We start from the raw sequence: 20,999 nt of genomic DNA, 5'->3' as shown, positions 1-20,999 counted from the left end.
CAGGACTGAGAGGCTTGACGTTTGTTTATTTGCCACTTAGAACCTGCTTGGCTGTAAGTGGGACTTGAGGGCGCTTTCAGGCCTGGCGCAGGTTCCGTGTGAATCACACCCACTGAAAACTCCTGTAAATTGATAAGGGAAGTTTCCCTTGACTCTGTGAAAGCACTCTGGATCTTCATTTGTTCAGAGCTGCTGTTGTTATTATTTATAACAAACTGATTGTTTTCACTGTGAATTTTGTTTGTTTTCTCCGATTCAACGTGTTGCCTTATTTCCTGTAAATACAGCATCAACTGTTGTATTAACAAGCTAGCCTTTATAAAACAGCCTGGTTAGCGTTTGGCCAATATCCACCTGTTGCGGGTTTCACAAGAGCTCACAGAAGGAATTTAAAGTTTAAGTAACTTTCCCATGGATTTACCCTTCAGGGCTGAATTGTTTTGCCTAAGTGATTTAATACTGTCAAGAAATTTGCGGCCAGAGTAATGGCAGGCAGGGTGAGAACAATTTGAATAACCTTTTCAGTCGGACCATCTTCTCCATTTGAAAGCAGGTGGTGGAGTCTGTTGTCTTTAAAAAAACAATAAAAAAAAGTCTTGCCTCTGCTTTGGTTTTTTTCATTTCAAATTTACAAGTTTCTTGACACATTGTTACTGCTGAGTGAGGCTGTACTAGGGCCAAGGGAACCCCCCTTCTTTCTGTTTTGCGTGTAGCGAGGTGTTTTGCTTTAGATTGCGTGCTTTTTTATCATTGCTTCTGCCAGTGGAAGCAGGTGTTTCTGAATGCTGTAGGCCTTGCAGAAATTTCCTCCGTCACTTAACCCGGCTTGTAGTCATTTCATGCTTTGCAAAGGCTGTCACTGGGCTTGCTGCTTTTTTTCCTCCTTGAAAACACATTTCCTATCTAAAATCAGAGACGTGCCCTAAAGTTTTGTGGTTCTAACGTCTTTTCAGAGTGATTAGACCCAAGAGAACCCTTCCTGAACTCCCTGGTACGTTTGCATTGCACATGAAACAGGGTGCAGCTTCTGTGAGAAGCTACAAACCATACTATGCAGAGAGGGACAACATTGATCTTTTTGTCGGGCTTCAGCTTGTAAATCGTTTAAATTCTCGAACAAGCGTTCCTCTGTTTTGCACAGAACTTCCTGTTGCTGCTGAGAGTACCGGGGTAAGGCTGGCACCAACCAGACTCCCAAGGCTGGGATTTTTGAAAAATGTTTTCAATGTCAGTCTTAATTTCCCTTGAAGTCACAGGTAGACTGGTTTTAACTTCAGCGAGATTTAGGCCGGGGCAACCAACTTACTGAGATCCCCTTTGTATTTGTCATACAGCTCCTCCCTCTTCTCAAGTATTTTTCGTAAAGCACCCCTACTTTTTAGTGCTGCTGAAGCGGGAGAGGTCTTGCCTGATTGCCTACGTAATGTAGAAGCAGAAAACCTCGAAGTGGCAGGGCTTTCCAGCCCACGTAGGTGCTGGAGACCTGTGGATGATTTCGACCCAGCTTCATCTGAATCTGAGCCGACTGGTTGGGGTTTCCTGGGGTGGGTTTGCCCAGTACCTACTCACTGTGTTACAGATAAGCCTGTGCCATTTCTTGCAGCTTTAGTCACCTTTGTGCTTTCTTTTGCTCAGTTTACCGGCCAGGCATGGCTCAGTATTTCACCAGGCTGTCTTTGGTTTTGCAGGTAGCTGTATCCAGCTGGGTGGCAGGTGGATCCAAGGGTTACCATGAAGTTTTCAGGACCCCTGGAGAGCCAGAGGTTGTCTCTCCTTCTGGAGACGGCAATCTCTAGGGAAGCTCAAATGTGGAAAGCACATGTGCCGAAAATTCAGCCCAATCAGGTAATGTCTCCTCTTCACATCGTTCACCTTAGTAAAGGCATGAGCCTATCCTCTGGTGTATTTTTATGTGAACAACTGAATCTGTTGCATGAGAAGTTACCTTCTGCTTGAGACCTGGGAAATTAGCCTCTGAAGTAAGTGATGACTTTTTTATTTGAGGGACACAACTGCAATCAGGGGTACAGAACACACTTGCACAGCCTGCAGTGTTAGATCTCTGCTGTTGCCTGTGAAAGAACGTACATATAGCGTCTCAAGTAAACTAGTTTTACAGATTGTGTGGATAATTAACGGACATTTCTAGCGGGCACCAACTCTGCAACGATTCTTAAAAGCAGCTTCATTTTCTTGGACTCAGTTCACTGATAACAGCGTTGAAACGCTGGTTGCTTCCCGCGTGAAGTGACGTCTTCTCACATGAACCGTTAGCGCTAGCTTAGCTCAGGCCTCCCCCTGAAACAGCATATTCCCAGCGACAGCCTGACTTTGTCGCCTTTTCCCATGCTGAGCCGGATTCTTCCCTAGTGTAAATCAGCCTAGTTCTGCAGGGTGGCCTGTAGCCGTATCAGCTGAAGCCAGATGAGGATCTGACTTGGTAAGGCACTGTCTACTTCAGGAAGAAGCCCACTGACTGTAATAGGACTATTTATGGAGCAGGGTGCAAGCTGGTGTCAAGGGAAGCAGAGCCAGGCGCTGGCCTGTTCCAGTGAGGAATGTTCTTACAGGACTGGAGGAAAATTCAGGGTGGAAGGGAGCGCGGGGGTCTGTAGTCCAACCTCCTGCTCAAATTTTGCAGCAGGGCCAGCTGGGAGGTTGGACCAGGTCGCTCACGGCCTTACCCAGCCTGAATTGTGTCTGCGCTCCTTGCGGAGGAGGCGTCTGTCTAGTATGTGCGCTCAGAAATTCTGTGAACTCTGCAAAGTTTTGTTTAAAACAAAACATGGAACGTGAGGACAGTTGTCGTTGAGTTGCTGGTACTTTGTGGCTGGATTGGGCAGAAATAACCACGCCAGTGGGCTCAGATCCAGTCTTGCTGTTCTTGATTCATGTAAAATGTTCACGCAAGTATGTCAGCTGTTGTCAAAGCTAATCAGCGTGGCGCTTGTTTTTTCTGTCTGGCGAACGAGAAACCACTGCTGTTGTGTAGGAACAAATACGTTTTTAAGGGGCTCACTGTTAGTTTTGTGAATCCACATTTCAGTTTCCAAATAAGTGACCTGGTTGTCACCCGTTGGTTGTTGAGTGTGTTGAGTATGTTGTGAGGGGTGTTGAGTACCTTGTAGCGGTGGCTGTCTTCGGGCACGTACAGTGTAAGACCCTGGTTTATGGTAAACCAGCCTGGCAGTATTCCTGGGGTTAGTGATTATAATGTAGGGAGATAAGGTTACAGTATAACAAGACAGGTTAGGGACTCAAGAGGGTGTAACCAAACCAGATTCTCGTGTGAAGATTTCGCAGGGACAAGGCGCTTGCATTTTTGCCTTGGCGAAGCTGATTCTGGTGGCTCAGCAACCACCACCTGCATTAGACAGTCTTCCTAGCAATCCCTCCCTTGCAGGATTGCATTGTTGCCCTTTGAAGATGAGGTTCCTCACCTGTGCCGCGTTCGAGTTGTCGCTGCAGCAGAAGGCCTAGCCTCAGCCCTGTCTGCGGTGAAGAGCAGTTGTCCCGCTGCCAGGGATCTCGAGGGGGTCGTAACGTCACCTCGCAAAGTGTCATCCTCAGCGGTAAATACTCAGAGAAGTTAAGGGGACTTCGGGCCGTCTGCCGAATATGAAACCGGGGAGGCAGCTCTGTTGCCTGCTTTGAAAAGTCAGAGTAAGATCAAGTATGGAAACAGCCTGATGGCTAAAGCCAGTGTAAAGTTTGTGCTCGATAGCAGAGCCTCGGGTCTGGCCTGGATGAATACCAAATTTGTCCTTTTAGTGTGTGATTATGTCATGATGATGAAGGATCGCTTCCCTCCTCCCCTGCACTTCGACAGTATCACTGAGGTCCGTGCTTGGGAGCGTTTCCTGGCCCGCTGTGCTTCTCACCCTAGGCTTTCTACTCCTGGATTTTCCACCCCCAAAACTGTGTTGCCTTTGTAACCTTTTCCTTTATGTTTTCCTACATGTCAGTTTGGACGTTGACTTTATCACCTAGAATGCCATAGTATTAAATGTTTTCTAGCAGTAAATAATCATTAAATTGGATTGAAATCTTTGTGCGTGCGTACGTGTAGAATGTACCAAGGTCAGATTTTAAAAGCGAACATAAACACAGCTGCCTGCTCTAGGGAAATCCGGACTTGCAGTGCCACGGTGCGGCTGAAAACCCTGTATCTGTAGTCACGTATTGCTCTCTGTTCCTACAGTTTGTGACACCCGACTTTTCAAACCGTCACGTGTTCCTCCCCTCCTGCAGCGTTCATTTTGGCAGTGTTGCAGTCACGGATGTTCAGTGTGAATTATCCTATTTTCTGTAATATCTGGAAGAAGGTCATATTCCCTAACATCTACTGCCTTCTTTTGAAAACAGCTGCAGCCTAAAACCTCACTCGTATCAAACTGTTGTTTATTTCCCATGCCAGTCAGGAAATCTGCATCCTTCTGTCTATCAGATCTGGCAACTCGGAGCGTGCGTAACTTTCCATGTCTTGCTACAAAGGTAGACTGACTACAGAAAGGGGTTTAATGAAGTCATCTGGTTTGCAAATGAGAAAATGTGAGTGCGTCTACCAGAAAATCTAAAGATCAGATTGGAGGTACACCGTAACTGTTTTTCAGCAGTAAACTTTCAGTTTTGATTCTTTAGGAGACATTTTTGGTTCTAATGAACAAAACGGGAACAAATTCAGTTACTAAATACATGTCAGAGATGAGATCTTTGAAAGGAAGAAAGAAACTCATCATTACAGAAACAGGAAGACTTTACATTTTTAGTACCGGCTGCGCAATCTGTTGGGGACTTCGGTACTGATAATGTATGTGATTTTTCTGTTCTGTTTTTACTTTCTGTCTGAAAGCTCCCATTTCCTACTGGCACGTATATTTCTTTTAGTTTCCCTCCATTAAATGTAGGCCACTGGCTCCGGGTATTTGCAGTGTAGCAAAGCCAGATGTCACAGGGGCTTTTCAGCCTGGAAAAAATAGGTGGAACCCTCCTAGTGCTTCTGAACGTATTTGGCCTTTTTTTCTCCCCCCTTCTTTCCGCCCCCCCCCCCCCACCTCTCTTGGGTTATACAATATGCAGATGTCATTCTGAACTCTTCATGGGATTAAAGCTTGAGAAATCAAGCAGTAAAGACTGGTCAAAGGTTGATTTTTGCACGTTGCCACGTAACTTTGCAGCACAGAGGTGTGTAAGCCAAGATTTTTATTTTTTTATAGCAACACAGTGTCAGTTCTCTCATTTCTCCTTTCTTGCCCACTGTAGCTCGCTCTTTCTGTCTTCTCGTTTGTTCTCTGTACCTCTTGAGGAATCAGGAGACCTCAGTTTATTTCCAGTTTTTCCACTGTCTCAGCACATGACCTTGGGTCGGTCTTTTAACCTTCTGGTGCCTGTTTTATCCTGCAGGCGAATCGGGGACCGATGGACCATTTTCGTACAACGTTGTGAGGTTAACGCACCCAGCTTTTCTGCTTTGCCCAGCAGTAATCTCTCTCCCCAGTGTTCGTGCACGTTACCGTGCAGATGGCAGGGGCCGCGCTGCCTGAGCTCTAAACTGTAGGCAAACCCTGCAAAACGCCACTTCGGAAAGGTATCGGGAGAGCGCTTCCAGTTCCCAGCGGGTACGAGTGAGAAGCAACCCAGCGGGCGTCAGTCTGGGGGTTGCTCTGGCATAAAACAAGCGCTGCCGAGACCCAAGGAAGGACCGATTTGGCTGCGGTGTTTACAGCCGCCCTCTTCAGAAGCCTCCCAGTCCTGGTAAAGGTCACCTGCTTGCTCCCTGAGGAGCCCGCAGCAGGACTAGGCAGAAACAAATAGGGGAAAGAGCAAAACATCTCTGTCTGGAACAGCAGCCACTAAAGAAAAAAAAAATTACCAGCTAAGGTGTTTTGCCTCGATTAGGCAGCAATAAAATCAAGTCATGTTTGAGTTCACAGATAACATTTTTTTTTTAGACTGCATTTTCCTAAAGTCTCAAGGTATTCTTAGAGGTGATTTGTACCGTGCTCGCCCTCTGGAGCCTGACTCACAGCCTGCGGCCCTCCTGTCCCGTGCGGCAGGCCCCGCGGCAGGGTTGCCGGGTCAGGGACGGTTACAAGGCGATTCGGCTGTCGGTAAACGGGAAGCAGAACAAGAGCTCTGTGTGCCTCTCACCATCGCCAAGGCCTCACAGGCCACTTTCTGCCTAAGAAATGGGGCTGGGGACACTGATTTGGGAATTGGACAAACAAGATATTGGCCATCATAGATGCTGGAGGCCTCGGGTCTGCGTGTTTTGTATGGGGCGCTGTGTTCCCGCCCTTGGGCAGAATTACCGACCTCTGCGGTTGCTCACTTTGGAGTGGTAAAATGAGGGACACGGTGAGCACGGCGCTGCCCTTTCATTATTCGGTGTAGTCACCTGCGGTCCCGGCACGCTGACTGGCCTTGTGCCGTGTTATGTAAAATACCTGTCAGGAATCCTTCACAGGAGCTTCCCGTTCGCCAACCGCGTTTAAAAGCATGTTCGTCGATGGAGCGACAGGCGGGATATTTCTTGATAAGGCATCAAGCAAACAATGGCAGGAAGCAGGTCGATGTGATGTAGCCCTGCTTTACGTAAGGAAGAGAGCGAAGCTGACACCCTCTGCTTCCCCATGTGTGTCCCAAACACATTCTGTTAGCTCTGTAGTTCTTCAAGGCGGCTTACTTGCGTTCGTGCTGAAACAAAAGGGATGGGTTTACACACACTGTTGTACTCTGAAAAGCTGGGAATTAGCATCACATCTTGGGCTTGGAAAAGGAGCCGGAGGTCTGTCACTCACACAGGGGTTTGGAATAGCTTTGATGGGTTCGCACACCTGCCGGGCCTGTCGTGCTCCTCGGGTATCAGATTTTGTGCCGATACCGGCAGGGCTCGTTGCGTGCGGCGTTCCGTCCATTGCTGCCGCCGGCCTCCCGAGGGATGGAGGCGTTGGTGCGCTCCGCAGGTGGAAGACAGGAAAGAGCTGCAGAAACCTCTTCTGTTATTTTACGGAGGCACCAAGCAGGGTGAAGGAGGAAAGCAGCACCGTTAAAGAGCAGTGGTTGATCTCGCGCTCTGCAGGCACATTCAGCCTGCCCCGTTACACGTCGCCATCGGTCCCAAGCACGGCGTAGACGGAGAGGTGGCTGTGAGCGAATGGCTGTAAGCGCGCGGGGCCGTTTGTCAAAGTTACTCTAAGGCGGCGCGGCAGCAGCACTGCGTCTCTTCGCTCTCCGTAAACCTCTGTCAGGCGCTTTTGCAAGAGTCCTGCCTGTGCTCCATGGGGTGTTTCCTGCCGAGCGAAACAGTTCCAAAATCCCTCGTGCTCCGTGCGGCTGCCTCCTTGGCTTCCCGCTGCGGGCGAGCCAAGCGGCGCCTCCTGCAAATATCGGCACGGGCGCCAGTCCAGAGGAGAGCACGCCGGCACCCGGATGGGCTCCGTCTGCGCTGGCTGGTGTTGGGGGGCAGGTGATGGGGTCCCCCCGCAGCAGCTGGGGGTCCTGGGCGGTTGTTAGATCTGCCTCAGAGCGACCTGCTGCTGCTGTGTGAGAACGGAGCCCGGCGTTGCGGGGCTTGGGTTACTTTTCCCTAATTAAAGCCATCGCGCTAGGCTCTGGTGCTCTTCCACCCTGGGGGGTTACGTTCTGCAGCGGTGGATTTGCGGCGACAAAACAAAGAGCTGGCCGCACGCGGAGGCTGCGAGCAGCAGAAGGCGACGACTGTGGGAAAGTACCTCCGTGCCAAAAAGGAACTTGTGCTTTCCAGCCCAGAGGGACTTTTTTCACTTTCAGCTGCTGTAGTGCTTTTGCTTTTAATTTTATATAACTAAGGAACAGCGACCTCACTGCTTAATTAATTATACAGCGCTGCATTTCTTATTTGTGTTACTTAGGATGACACGGGTACACCTTGGAGGGAGAGGGAAAAAACACCGATACATTTGCATGGGAAGCTCCTTGCCCTGCTTGGAAGTAGCAGCAGGGTTTGCGGACCAGTTCTTATTCCTTCTGCCTGCCTCTTAAAACTGTCCGTAAGGAGCTTTCCCCGTGCTGATGGGAGGAGGTTTAAACTCACCCAGTTTTCCTGCGTGAGGGGATTCTCCCCCCACCCTTGTGCTCTTTTATTTGCCATTGGAGACTGGAGTGGACAGACTTTCTGTAGGATTGATGTTATTGCAGAAAAAAGCTGGAGATTCACCTCCTTCCCTTTGCTTCCCCAGGTAGTTCTTAAGCAGCCAGGTTTTATTTTGAAGCCTTACTTCTGCTGTGCATATACCTAGACGAGAGTTCGCTTTGCAGTCATTCCTTCACCTTAAAGGAAACCGGTGCTTTGTGTGGGGGCTGCTTTTTGTTTTAATTTTATATCTTGCTTAGATACACTGTTGGTTTTCAATGGTTTAGATTAAACACCGTTTCTTTTTCACATGGAAAGGACTGATGTTACCAGGGACTGAGTGTACAGTTGCTATTCTTTCTGTTACAGCCTTGGCATGTGAAGGCAGTGCACGCATTTGAAATTCTGCCTTTCAGCCTCACGCTGCCCGTGAAGGGTAAGAAGAGATAAGGCCGTATCTTGGAGGACTGAAAACTGAGAGGCAGCATAGAAAGACGATCTTACCCTTCCCACCCTTGCTGCTTTAGAAGGCCTAACCTTTTGCTTTGGCGGGCACAGGGAAAAGAGCATGGAGCTGGGACAGACAGCGCCAGGAGCTGTGGGAGTTTCTGCCGGGAACGAGCAGGAATGGGAAGAGACAGAGGCTGCTGCCCCGTTGCTCCTGCACTGATGACCCAGCTCTCCCGTTGCCAGCCGAGGGCCCGAGCCCGTTCCTGCTGGCTTCACCAGCAAAGCTGCTGCGACAGGATCAGTGCGGTGATTTTAAAACTCAGAGTCGGGTTTTGAAAGTCAAGTTTATTTTGTTTGATAGGGTGGGGCCAGGTTGGCATTAAGCAGGCGAGCTTATCCGCTGGATTCACCCAGAGACTGCATTTCCAAAATAATCCTTTAAGCAATAATCCTTTAACCAGCTTGAAACCTTTTCAGTCCACAACACTGTCCCAACCCGGCTGTGGTTACAAGCCCTTTTGTACAGCCTTGTCTCCTTCCATTTTAAAACAGGCGCAATGAATAGAGCAATAAGGAACCTCATCTTAACCGTCACTCTTCCCTTTTCTGCCTGTTTTAGGTTCAGCTGTACAGGCCTCGTGTTGCTACGGGAGAAGTATGTTCTATAAGAACAGCCAGTAGGTAACATAACGTTGCCCATTTTTCTCCCCAGATACGTTCTAGGTCCTCATCCCACTGTCCCAAAGATGTTTTTAGTGGAGCATTTAATAAACTCTTACTGCCATGTAGTATATTCATTATACTCCCAGCACGCGCCGAACTAGCATTTCTGGAACGAGCGCAACACATTGTGGGCAGCGGGTGTCCTGCCTCTAGCGCAGCTCAGATTTCACCCTTAAATTGCAATACCCATTTTAGAAAGGATCATTATTTTTTGGAATTGAGAAAACCAATTTTCTCTCCTCGCCTGAAAAATGGTAGGTGCTTTTTAAAAAGCCACGCTGTTGTCAAGTGGCATCCACAGGTCCCGGCTGAGACCGGTGGCCCAGCTGATCAGACACGCAGTCCTGCCGACGCCGTTGCACCGTCAGGGCTTTCAGGAGAGACAACAAGGCAGGACTTTGTTCTCCTCAGGGGAGCACCCGATACAGCACTTGGGGCACATTTGGCAGCCAGAGGTAGTGTTGCTTTATTAGCTCAGCTAGAAGAAACAGCTTTGGGTTGCACAGCCCCGCATCTTTAGACTAGACCCCTGCTACAGTAGCACTGTTACTGATGGACTTTTTCTAAGGGAATTGGGTGGCCACATTCTGGCAGGATGCGTGTCTGCAAGCAGCGGTAACCAGCTGTGTTCCCACTGTCCCAGAGCCCAGCGTCGAGCCCCGGGGCTCCAGCCCTGCCACCTTCCCTGCCCCTTGTGTCCCCCTTGGTGGGGAAGGTGGAGCTCAGCACCTGTAAGGAAGTTAAGCGCAGAGTAAAGATGCCATGCTGCCAGTGACAACAAAAGGGGTGAAGCTGGTGTCCTCAGGGGGGCCCGAGTGTAATTACAGCTCTGCCTACAGCGCTCTGCTTTCACACGTGTTCTTGACTCCCAGGCAGGAGAGGCAGCAGCCCTGTAACAAAGCACATTACTGCCCGTATCACGCCCACAGTAGGTACTTTAGTTGTAGATGGAGCCTGAAGTATTTATTTTGCATCAATAGTGGGTGTTCTAATTTTCTAAAATTCTGCTACTTTCCCCGCCCCATTACTGCTGGGAGGACAGCTACAACCCAGCCGTGATGTTGGTTTGCACAAGCCCTTTGCTTTCTTTTCCACAGTAACTGGTCAGCCAGCATTTCACTCTGTTTCTTTCTCTTAAACATCTCAGCGGTAACCAAAAGAGCACAGGGACGCCGTTGGGTTTTGCTTCTGACTTCTGGACACATCGTTGGTAATCACCATTACCCCAAATAATGCCCGCTGAAGTGAGACCAGACCTTTACTTGGTTGAATTCAAAGGCTATAGAAAAGCTGTAAATATTTCTGAAGACAGTCAGAGAAAAAGATTTTGTGTCAATGACTCATCTGTACATGTGGTTGAAATTCAGCCATTCTCCAAACAGATCAGCAGTGGTGACTTGGGCCAAAAGGTAAAAAAAAAAAAAAAAAAAAACAAACAAAAAAAACCCAAAAACCGCACACCACCCCACCAAACCCAGACTTTTTAAAGTGAAATTGTACCTGTGCTACCCCAGTTCACAGTTATCTGTACTGCTAAAGGTCTTTTGAAAGCTGTTTGGAATTTTCTTTTTTTAACATATACTGAGCTAAAAATACCCCCCTAATTTGGAGGAAAAATAAACCTTTCCTCTCAAAACACCAACCCGGTCCCTGCCCTCTTCTGTTTGTCAGGAGCTGTGCACCTGCCTGGCTCCCAGAGCACCGCTGGTTTGGTGCAAGCTGGGCATTTCTGTGCATCTACATCCTTCTGAGGAGATTAAAAAAAAAAAAAACCAAAACAAATCTCTAGGAGCTAAGCTGGAGAAACACCCCATCAGTACCTGAGAAACAAGAAGACATCCTTCCTCTTTTCCCCCACTGTACAGTGCAATTTCTGAGTGATGTTTGAGGCTGCTGTAGGGAAAGTTGTCTTTTCCAGGGCAGATTTCTTGGGATGGGGTAAGTAACAGCAAGAACAAAGTGGCCATTCAGGCTGGCTCGAGGCCCCCCCCCTTTCCAAAGGAGGCTTTGTTTCCATGCTGAATAACTCCTGCGGAGGTAAAATGTTTGGTCTTTTCCGACTTGCTCAGCCTGCGTGTAAGGATAGTTTGTTTTTTTTCTCCAACAGGATGTAGCCATTTCTCCAAAGCAGAGGGATGAGGTCATTCAGTGGCTGGCCAAGCTCAAATACCAGTTCCACCTTTATCCAGAAACGCTCGCCCTGGCCATCAGCCTTTTGGACAGGTTTTTAGCTGCAGTAAAGGTAAATATTTGCAGATACATAAACTGAAACAGATTTTTACCACCCACTTGGCTATTTCTGTGTACAGCCTTAGTGGTGTGGCTGTATGGAAATGCTTAACTTCCCCCCTCTGCTCTCACACCCTCTTTCCTTTCTCAGACACATATATAGCACGGTACCCGCGCTACGCCAGGAGCTTAATTTTGGGTTGTGGATCTGGCACCGCACGCTGCCACCAGGCGCTTTTGGAGGTGGATTCTTTCCGTACTCTGTTTTCAGCTGGTGAAAGCAGCCATTCCTTTCATGAGAACACGCAGTTCTCGGGGAACTGACCTACTCCTTACACCTGCAGGAATATTTTCCCTCTTTCCTCTGTTCTGCCCGTTTCCTTCACATAACGCAGCTCATTAGTTTAAATGTATATTGAACTAAGAAAAGAAGCACCCTTCCTCTAGAACTACATGCTCACCCTAACCTGGTTTGAATGTTGAGTTTGCCTCGGCAGAGTACCTGTTCCTTTAAGCAATCAGAAAAAGAGGCTGTGTAGAGGTTATGCTTTAGATAAAAAGACAACAGTCTGTACCTTAACCTAAATTGACTCGTAAGCTAAAGGAAATGCCGACTAGCCCACAGTCAGAAACCTAGGCCCAGTGCCCTCCGACAGAAGAGTCAGGGAAAGTCCCTGCTCACTTTTTAATTTCTCTGGCCTTTTAACTGCATTTAATCTCATTTGTACCGCCTAGAATTGCTGGGAGCACCTGCTAGCAGTAAACTAGCTGAAGGAAACAAATGTTTGAGGACAAGTTTGGGCCTGGCAAGTGTGCTAATGCAGGGAAATGAGCAAAAAAAAACGGGGGAAGAAGATACAGCCAGAGGTGATTGCTTTTTGGGGGAGTAGCTTCTCTACTACCCGCTGGACAGCCAGTCTGACAGACTAAAAGCCTAAGACTGATGTCAAGTCAGACAGATGTGAAGGAGAGCGAGGTAAGCAAGCGTGGGTGCAGGCCCTCAGAGTGACAGGCTGTCCACTCCTGCTGTACTGAACGCAGAATATACATGCCCGTTTGGTTTTCAGGCTGTTACACCGTAGCAACTACAGAAAGACAAATTAAAAAGTAGCATTTGGGCTACTTGCAACTGGGATCCGCTGCTCTTCTGTCCCTGTAAGTCTGCCACAGAGGCAAATTAGATGCGCTGTGCTCGGGCCATGTTTTGCACCCGCGCCAGTGACTGAACAAACTGTGGGTCAACCCGAAATCCCTGGCCTTGAGTTGTGAAGTCGGGCTTTGGGTAGCCTTATCTCTTGCCGTGTTTGCTCAGTTACGTCCCATGCTCAGCAGATCTGCAGTCTCATCTGCACGTGCGTCTAATCTCATCACCAGCACTGCTAGGGAAGCAGTATAGCTTAGGAGATCTAAGCGGAAGAATGTATTCTCAGCCCCTGTGCTTGCATTTCGGCGTGGCTTAGTCTGGTAGAATGCAAGCGACATCATCCATTAACCTACCCTTTAAATATTAATAAATCTTGATAATGTTTTAATTACAAGCCATGGAAGTTTTTCTTTTTAAGGCAATCTCAAAGTAGCTGATTTACTGAAATACTGAGATGGGAAATAGATTTAAATCAACAGCTAATGCCCTCAAGTACAGTTTTTCTTCCAGTAATTTGCAGCAGCCAAGGAGTCTGCAAAGCAGGTATGAGAATATGAGTCAGGAGTCCACTGCGTGCTGCAGGCAGCGAGCAGGAATGTGGAAAGGTGTTTTGTCTGGGTGAGCGTTGTTCAAACAGCTCAGGGCTTTGCGTTCCCTCCCCCAGTTTTCCTCTCCCATAAAGCCATCATTCCTCTGATGCAGCTTAACTCCTTTTTTTTTTGTTTTCTTACCAGGCGCTACCGCGTGGGATTTTATTATTAAGACAACTAGTCCCTTCCCTTCACCGTGAACACAGGCAGGTAGAAGCTCCTGTAGGAGAGCAGGATGGGTGACTGGGTTTTAACACACTTTGTCAAAAGACACAGTTGTTCCTTCCAGGTCAGTCTCTAGAGGGGATGCACTTGGAAAAAAGAGGAGACAAAATTACTGTTAAAAAATAATGGAAAGAATATAGGGGAAAATAAGCTTCCCTGATGATACGAACCTGCTCTAGACACCTGCTTTTCCCTGAATACAACGCAGAAGGTGTCCTTTGCTTTACATTATTTTGCACTAACTTGACAGTTTTCCTTGAACCTGCCTGTGTGGTCAAGACCAAGTTCCAGTCTTTCCCTAAGGGAATTTATTCTCTTTGCTTTGAGCGACACCTGAACACACAAGCAGACCTGTGCACGCACACTCCCTCTGCCCCCAAGTGTGGATTCTCTACATGTATTTAACTTGAAATTTAAATAGCACTAGAAAACCAAAGCTCTAGGCATAGCATGGTCCTTTAAGTAACTGAGGCTGAATGTAGGTAAAGATCTTCACTTTGGACACCATCCTGTGTTCTTGTTGCTTTCTGGAAAGAGTGTTCTGGATTTCTTTGACAGCTCATTGCACAAGTGTAACGTGCAGCATCTCACCCTTCACCCACCCCATTGCTCGGTTGCATCTGCCAAAATGTACCTAGCAAGAATAAATCGTGGCAACAGTTCAGGCTGTAAGTAGGGTTTCGGATTCGGTGCAGGATTTTCACTTACCTTTGCTTTCAGCATCTCCTAATGTGGACAAAAGAGGACCAGTTGCCAGCAGGGTACCGGAGGTGGGGGCATGGCTCTGCAGCGGTCTGCTCGGCTGTGACAAGGTTTAGAAACGGTGCCTCTCTGGTTTTTACGCTGATGTTGGAAGTGAAGTCCTTTGTCAGACAGTCAAATTGGCAAAGACCGCTGCTAAGCAAAAGCTCCAGCAGATGCGCCGTATTCGGAGCGTGTGCTTAGTCTGGTCCATCACAGGGACTGTCAAATACTTACAGCCGATGCATCCTGCTTCCTCCCTCATCCCCGCAACCGAGGCCCACAAAAGGAGTTTTTGATGCACATGAAAAATCACCCTTTCCCCTCCAAATTTCACTTACCTTGCCTAAAACAACTCACTGTAGAAGGGACCCGCTCTCCCACGATCATCTCTGGGCCACAGTTTTGAGAACTGCGGTGCAAAATTACGCAAGCGGTAAGTTTTATGGGTATTTTATACTTCCCTAGGCAAGGACAGCATTTTTAAATTCTCTTCCTTCCTATTCTGTGTCTGGCCCCCAGCAGCACTAACAGCAGAGCTCTCCTGAAGCAGGTGGAGTGGCAATTTTTTTTTTTTGCCAGGTGACAGGCCGGCCCTTCTGATTCTCTCCTTCCGTATTTCTACTGCGCTGCCTAAAAAACCAGCTCTTTCCCCTCCAGCGCTGCACATCAGCGGGTGCCAGTTACCATCACAGGGCTGGCAGATTGCTGTTCCGCCTTACGTCATGGAGTATGGATTTTTGCTTGGCGCGGCTTGCCACCGCCGTAGCGTAGCTGGAGGTCAGCCCGCTGATCCAGAACGCGTTGCACGGGCAGCCGAGACCCTGGGGCTCAGGATATCTGACCAGAAAGGATTGTGCATTATTTTTGTATCACGTTCATACCGAGACTTCTCTGCTCTTCTGTACCGTAGGCCCGTCCAAAGTACTTGAACTGTATTGCAATCAGCTGCTTCTTCCTTGCTGCAAAGACCATTGAGGAAGATGAGGTAATTTTTTTTGTTCTTATTACATTAGCATTGTCTGAATATATGCTCTTCCAGTCCTGCCTTTGCTTGTACATGGTGGCCGACGCTTGCCAGGACAGGAATGAAGTGTTTCGTGTGATTTCTATAATGATTGGTTCTCCAGTTTCTTTTTTGCGTTGGCTTTTACAGAGGATTCCAGTACTGAAGGTGTTGGCTCGGGATAGCTTTTGCGGTTGTTCTCCAGCTGAAATTCGCAGAATGGAGAAGATTATCCTGGATAAACTGAACTGGGATCTTCACATGGCAACGCCACTGGATTTCCTTCATATTGTAAGTAAGGGGCTATTTACGTTCTTTCTGGTGTCCCTCGGTGTAACTAAGGTGCCTAGACAAAAACTCGACCTGTAGGGGAGCGAAGACCTCAGGATGTGTTCGTGATTCCTCCGTACAAGTAGTTTCTGAAAGGAAAAGCCTTGCCAGAGAATTTCAGAGACTTGTGACACTTTGGGTGCAATTTCCAAAATGTGGGCCTGCCACCTGACCTGTTTTGAGGCATGTTAAACCACACACTAAGACTCACAGCTCCCGAAAACCTTGCCCCTAAGCATTAATCGCTAGTGGCTTGGCTCAAAGCTAAATGCCAGGCAGCACAAAACCAGTAAGTACAACCACAGAGAAAGTGCTGATGCTGGGTGATGGGTGTGCTCTGTGCCTGCTACAGAAAGACATGGCCGGAGAACCAGATGCACAATAAGACAAAGGGAAGGACAGTGTCCTGAGGTTCTCTGTTGAATTTCATCCTCTCCGCTTGCTCGAGGAGTTTTTGTCTAGGACACCTGGACTACCGAACCTGCGTTGTTGAGAGAGAAGGGCGGCAGGGGATAGCCTTTTGCAGAGCCCCGAGAAGCCTGGTCCCCAGGCAGATATGTGTATGATGGCAGGTCCTGCCAGAAAGGCCGTGCCAAGCTGTTGGCAGGTTCAACGCTTTGGGTTTTTCCCATGGCGTGGAAGTTGCCTTGGCGGTTAAGCTGGAATATCCTCGTGCTTCGAAGACTTGTCGCATGCCGTTCTTGAGGTCTGCTGTGGCTTTGCCGGTGGGGTTGCCTGTCGGTGACGCCAGCTGCCTCATGTGCTTGTTTCCCCCCTCAGTTCCACGCAGTTGCGGTGTCCAACAGGCCTCAGCTACTGACCATCCTGCCCAAGCTGAGTCCCTCTCAGCACGTGGCAGCGCTCACCAAGCAGCTGCTGCACTGCATGGCCTGTTACCAGCTGCTGCAGTTCAAGGGCTCCATGCTGGCGCTGGCCATCGTCAGCCTGGAGCTGGAGAAGCTGCTCCCCGACTGGCTGGCTCTCATCATCGAGCTGCTCCAGAAGGCACAGGTGAGGGGGTGCCGGCACCACACCTTGCAGCGGGGAGGGACCAGGGGCTGCGGAAGGCTGCGTCTTGCTCAGTACTCTGCGCTTTTGCGAGGATGGTTCTGCTTCAGCCTGAAGGGAGGCTTGGTTGGGACACTTCTGCAAAGTCCTGTTCTTGACTGCATCCAGTAGGTGACACAGAGGAGCTGTGTGCCCCGATGTATAGAGGCGCTCTCTGCACCAGGGAGAAAATAAGACACCGGGCAGAAAGTCCTAGTGAGCTGCTCAGCCGTTCACTCCAAGCATACAGGGGTGGTCTGACACATACTGGAAAGACAAACACTCAAGCTGCTAAAAATACACAGTGAAACCTTTCAATATCCGACAGGTTTTTTCCCCCCATTATTCCCATGAGGTGCAAGGAGGAGCAGGGGTCCGTATCTTAGCAAGTCGCCGTGCTGGGGGCCTTTGTGGTCCTTTATCACTTCCTTTCTCCCGCCTCCAGCGTATCATTGCAAAGCGAGGTGCACAGGTGGCCGGCGTGTTCCGAGCCCTAGCCCTGCCCCGGCTGACAGCCTCTCCTCTCCGTGGCAGCGATCCCGCAACGCCGGTATCTTTGCTTGTCTTCCCCCTCCAGATGGATAGCTCGCAGCTCATCCACTGCCGGGAGCTTGTGGCACATCACCTTTCCACTCTGCAGTCTTCTCTGCTGCCCAATTCTGTATATGTCTACAGTCCCCTCCAGCATACCCTGGTGACCTGTAACAGAGGAGCGTTCAAATGCCAGCCCTCCTCTGTCCCAGGGCCAGGTTTCTCCAAGGACAACGGCAGGCCAGAAGTGCCAGTCACAGGTACAGCCGCGCTCTACCAGCGTCTGCCAGCTCCCAGCGGTTGCAAGCAAGCCTCTGCCAAGCGTAAAGTGGAAGAGATGGAAGTGGACGACTTCTACGATGGTATCAAGCGTCTCTACAACGAAGACATAGCTCCAGAGGTAGTGGCTCTTGAAAACATGGGCTCTGTTTGTGGCGCTGATGTCTCGAGGCAGGAGGGCAACGTTTCCCCTTGTCCACCTTTACAGCCGGTGTCTGTTATGTAGCTGTGAGTGCACACCACCTGCTCCGTCATAGCTGCTCTAGAAACCATGCAGAACCTGGCATCCTGTGTTCTTAGTGGGGGGAGAAGGGGCCATACCTTGTCAGGCTGAACTGAAGGGAGCCAAAAAACAGGAAAAAAAAAATCCCAACCCTTTTTTCAATTTTTTTTCTTGTGCGGCTAATTATAGTTCCACTATTTAAGCACTTAAAAAGACAAAAAAGTATAAAAATCTAAAAAAAGACCCAAAAACCAAACAAAAAAAGTAGCAAGAAATTGTTCCTTTCTAGTGTCGTCAGTTCCACTGTTTTTCTGCTCCTGTGTATTGTAACCCATTCTCCATGTCCAAGAGCTCACATCAGTCGTGCAGAGTTGTTCCAGGTTTCCCAGCCAACTAACACCTCTCTGATCCGATTTCCATCTGCTCCCTGCTCTCTTTCTGCTTGCTCCTCTTTTAATTCTCAGCGAGTCTTGTGCATGATGTCCTGTACTACCCAACCTCCACGACAGCTTTCCATTTCCTTTCTAAAGAAAAAGACCTTTTTTGTTTTGTTAGCACTTTGGTGTTTAAATGTGGTAATATTTAAAAACTGGATTTCAACAAAAGGTTAGTCAGGAAAATACACAAAACCAACACTTCCGAGCTGCTCCACACTTCAGTAATAACCACAGGAGTGTGAACGTACTCTAGAAGAACACAAAGGCAGCCGGCCACTCCACTCTGTACCTTACACAGAGACTTCTCCGAGTTAAAACAGTTTGCCTTTTCAAACGCAGAAAGCGGTTAATGGATTTTCTATCACTTGAACAAAACCGGTATTTTTTCCTTGTTTGCTCCAAGAAACATTGCACACTCTGCGGATTTTTACCAATGCCTGACTTACATCAAGCGTAAACCTTAAATTCTGCAGAGTCTGTTTTTTTCCTCATACCTTTATAAGCTTAGAACGTGACCAGCACTGCTCGGTGAGGTGCTGGGGCGGCTACGTACGCCTGAGGTTTGAAAGGTGTGTAATTATCAGCCACAAAACCAAACCAAAAGACCCTAATCCTCAAAGTTTTGTGTTCATGTAACTTCTAACCAAGAGTAGAACCTTTAAAAACTTGTCTCTTAAATGTTACAACCTCTGTTTCTCAGAATGACCTGTCCCAATTGTAAGCTCTCTCCACAGCCCTGAGGAAGGTATTGTATTTGGAGCCATTGTACTGATGAAAGCCTTCTGGTAGCAATAAAGAAAGTTGTCCTGGATTCCGAGTCTTGGTTTGTGCTTTTCATCCGAGTCCAGGACTAGTTTTACCCGGAGGCTGCAAGGGAGCTGCTCCGTGCCAGACCTGCGAGAAGGTGGCTTTTGGGGTGCCGGGCCACCGGGGTGCCAGGGGAGTTGCACAACATGGCCTCACAGCCTCTGCAGCGGTTCCAGCGTTGGCCCAGCTCTGGCGCTCCTTGCTCCCTCCTCAGTCCCCAGGCTGCTCCCCTTCCAGGCTGGGCACGGGCACAGGCCCGGCGGTGCACGGCTGGGACGCTCCATCTCGCCTGGCTTGTAACCGGCTCCTTTTTGGTCATTCTGCACACCCCCTTGAAGGGTCAAGTTTCCCATACCCAGGCTGGCTGCAGATTCCTGCTTGCCTGACATCCCCTCCACTGAAAACCACTTTTGATGACGAAAAACTTAGTACAGGCTTCACGCCTGCTCTTTCCTGTAAGCTCACAGATTACAGAACAGATTCTGTTCTGTCATCTCGCCTTCTTCCTGGCTGGCTTTGGTCTTGGGCACTTCAGGAGGAGCCTCATGTCTTCTGAGGTGCCATCCTTTTTGTTGTGCGCAGACTGTGACAAACTTTTCTTGGGTTTCAGCTCCCTTCCTGCCCGTGTCCTGGAAACCTCCTCCCGAGGCCGCATTTCTCCAAGGGGCGTGCGCCTTCCTTCCCTTCCAGCCCTTCCTGTCGTCCTTACGGTATAACCGGTCCCTGACCTTTTCTCTCTCCCCGCTGTTTCATCTTCTCCAGCCAGGCTGCTGCGCAGCCTCGCGGCTTCACCTAGCGCACCCGTAGCAAAACACCCCGTCGCTGCAGGATTTCCATGCTACTGCTGCTCACTACTTCAAACCCTCTTCAAAGCAGACACCTTTTCCAGTTAAATCACACACAGCGTTAACAGCTCTAAATAAAAATAACTGCCCCAGTTTCCAACACTAGATATGACAACAGTAGCACGGGAAAGATTAGAGCCAGGTAATTTTCACACCCCTTGACAGCCAAGCCAGGCAGCCGTGGTTTCTGCACAGAAGGCAGTCTGTGTGCGCGCTTGCTGCTAAGAGCTCCGGGTGCGTACGCAGTCGGAGAAGGGTGAGCCAGGGCCCTTGTAACTCTTCTGACGATGCTGGCCTGCGCGGTACAAAACCGCAGAGAGAGTTTTGTGGGACTACAGCTTATTTTAGTTGGCTTCCAAAGGTATGAGACACATTGCGGGGGAAGAAGAGAAGATGGGGGCCAAAGCGCCACGGCATCGTCATCCCACGGCAAGAAACCTAAGCCTCACCTTCCGCTGGCTTCTCCCCCTCCGCACACTCCTCCCCTCCCAGTTTAAGGGCCGCGCTCCCCCTTACCCCATTCGGCAGCGCCAGCAGGTGCTCGCGAGGATGAGGGCCCAAACCCATCTGCAGACGCGCACCAGGAGAGGGGTTGGCACGGGACTGAGGCAAGGAAGGCGCTTGCTTGTGCCAGCTGGCAGGGGCCTGGCTGGAACAGAAGCCAGGCGTTAAGGAGAGAGATTTTGGTGCTGCTGGAGCAGTTCAACAGATGTGCTGCAGGCATGGCTGCGAGTCGCTTTGTGAGAAGGTAAGAGCTTTCCTTCTCACCGTTTTCTCCTCCCCAAAAAGCAACAGGACAAGAGCAGGCCCTGCGCTGGCCCCACACCAGGCACGTCCCCGGCCCGCGCCAGCTCTGCAGTGACCGCGCTAGCTGCTGAGCTTGTCTCGGCCCCAGGCGCGCCAGAGGAGAGGAGCCTTTGTTGTTGTTGCTTTGGGGAAAAGGAACAACTTTGTTCTTCGCAGCGAAGGGGCATGGGGTGGCTCTCTAGCAAGAAGCAGCTTGCGAGAGTCACGAAGTTAGTTTTGCAGTATAATAATCTGCCTGCAGAACTGCGCTCAATGAACACAGCGTTACTCCTGGCTCTCCCTGTATTAAGAGCAACGCTGGGAAGTGTCACTGCCCAGAAACCTTCCCAGCCTTCCTGTGCTGCACCCAGCTGGCCAAGCCCCAGCCCCAGCTCGGCACGCACCTGCAAGGCGCACACCCAGGACTCCAAACCTCCCTGGCTGCCAAGGGAGCTTTCACACTCCCGAGCCCCAAACGCAGAGGCACCCCCCC

At 49.4% G+C, this 20,999-nt stretch overlaps 1 protein-coding gene across 5 annotated transcripts; it reads left to right on the top strand.

Moving 5' to 3' along the window:
* Nucleotides 1-1,697: 1,697 nt before the first annotated feature.
* Nucleotides 1,698-18,866, top strand: CCNI (cyclin I). 5 transcript variants are annotated; one of them, XM_009490873.2, is made up of 6 exons: nt 1,698-1,845; nt 11,394-11,528; nt 15,129-15,203; nt 15,372-15,512; nt 16,332-16,562; nt 17,176-18,866. In XM_009490873.2, the coding sequence occupies exons 1-6, from the start codon at nt 1,732-1,734 to the stop codon at nt 17,632-17,634; spliced, it is 1,155 nt and encodes a 384-aa protein (XP_009489148.2). In that variant the 5' UTR covers nt 1,698-1,731; the 3' UTR covers nt 17,635-18,866. The 5 variants fall into 5 exon arrangements, with proteins under 5 accessions (XP_009489148.2, XP_075564767.1, XP_075564768.1 ...); XM_075708652.1 differs by having other exon boundaries at nt 1,721-1,845; nt 15,372-15,389; XM_075708653.1 differs by lacking the exon at nt 11,394-11,528 and having other exon boundaries at nt 1,721-1,845.
* Nucleotides 18,867-20,999: the final 2,133 nt, after the last annotated feature.

The sequence above is a fragment of the Pelecanus crispus genome, chromosome 4 (assembly GCF_030463565.1).
Source record: "Pelecanus crispus isolate bPelCri1 chromosome 4, bPelCri1.pri, whole genome shotgun sequence".
Lineage (NCBI taxonomy): Eukaryota > Metazoa > Chordata > Aves > Pelecaniformes > Pelecanidae > Pelecanus > Pelecanus crispus.
Note: the sequence above shows the minus strand (reverse complement) of the source record. Positions and strands in the feature narration are given on the sequence as shown.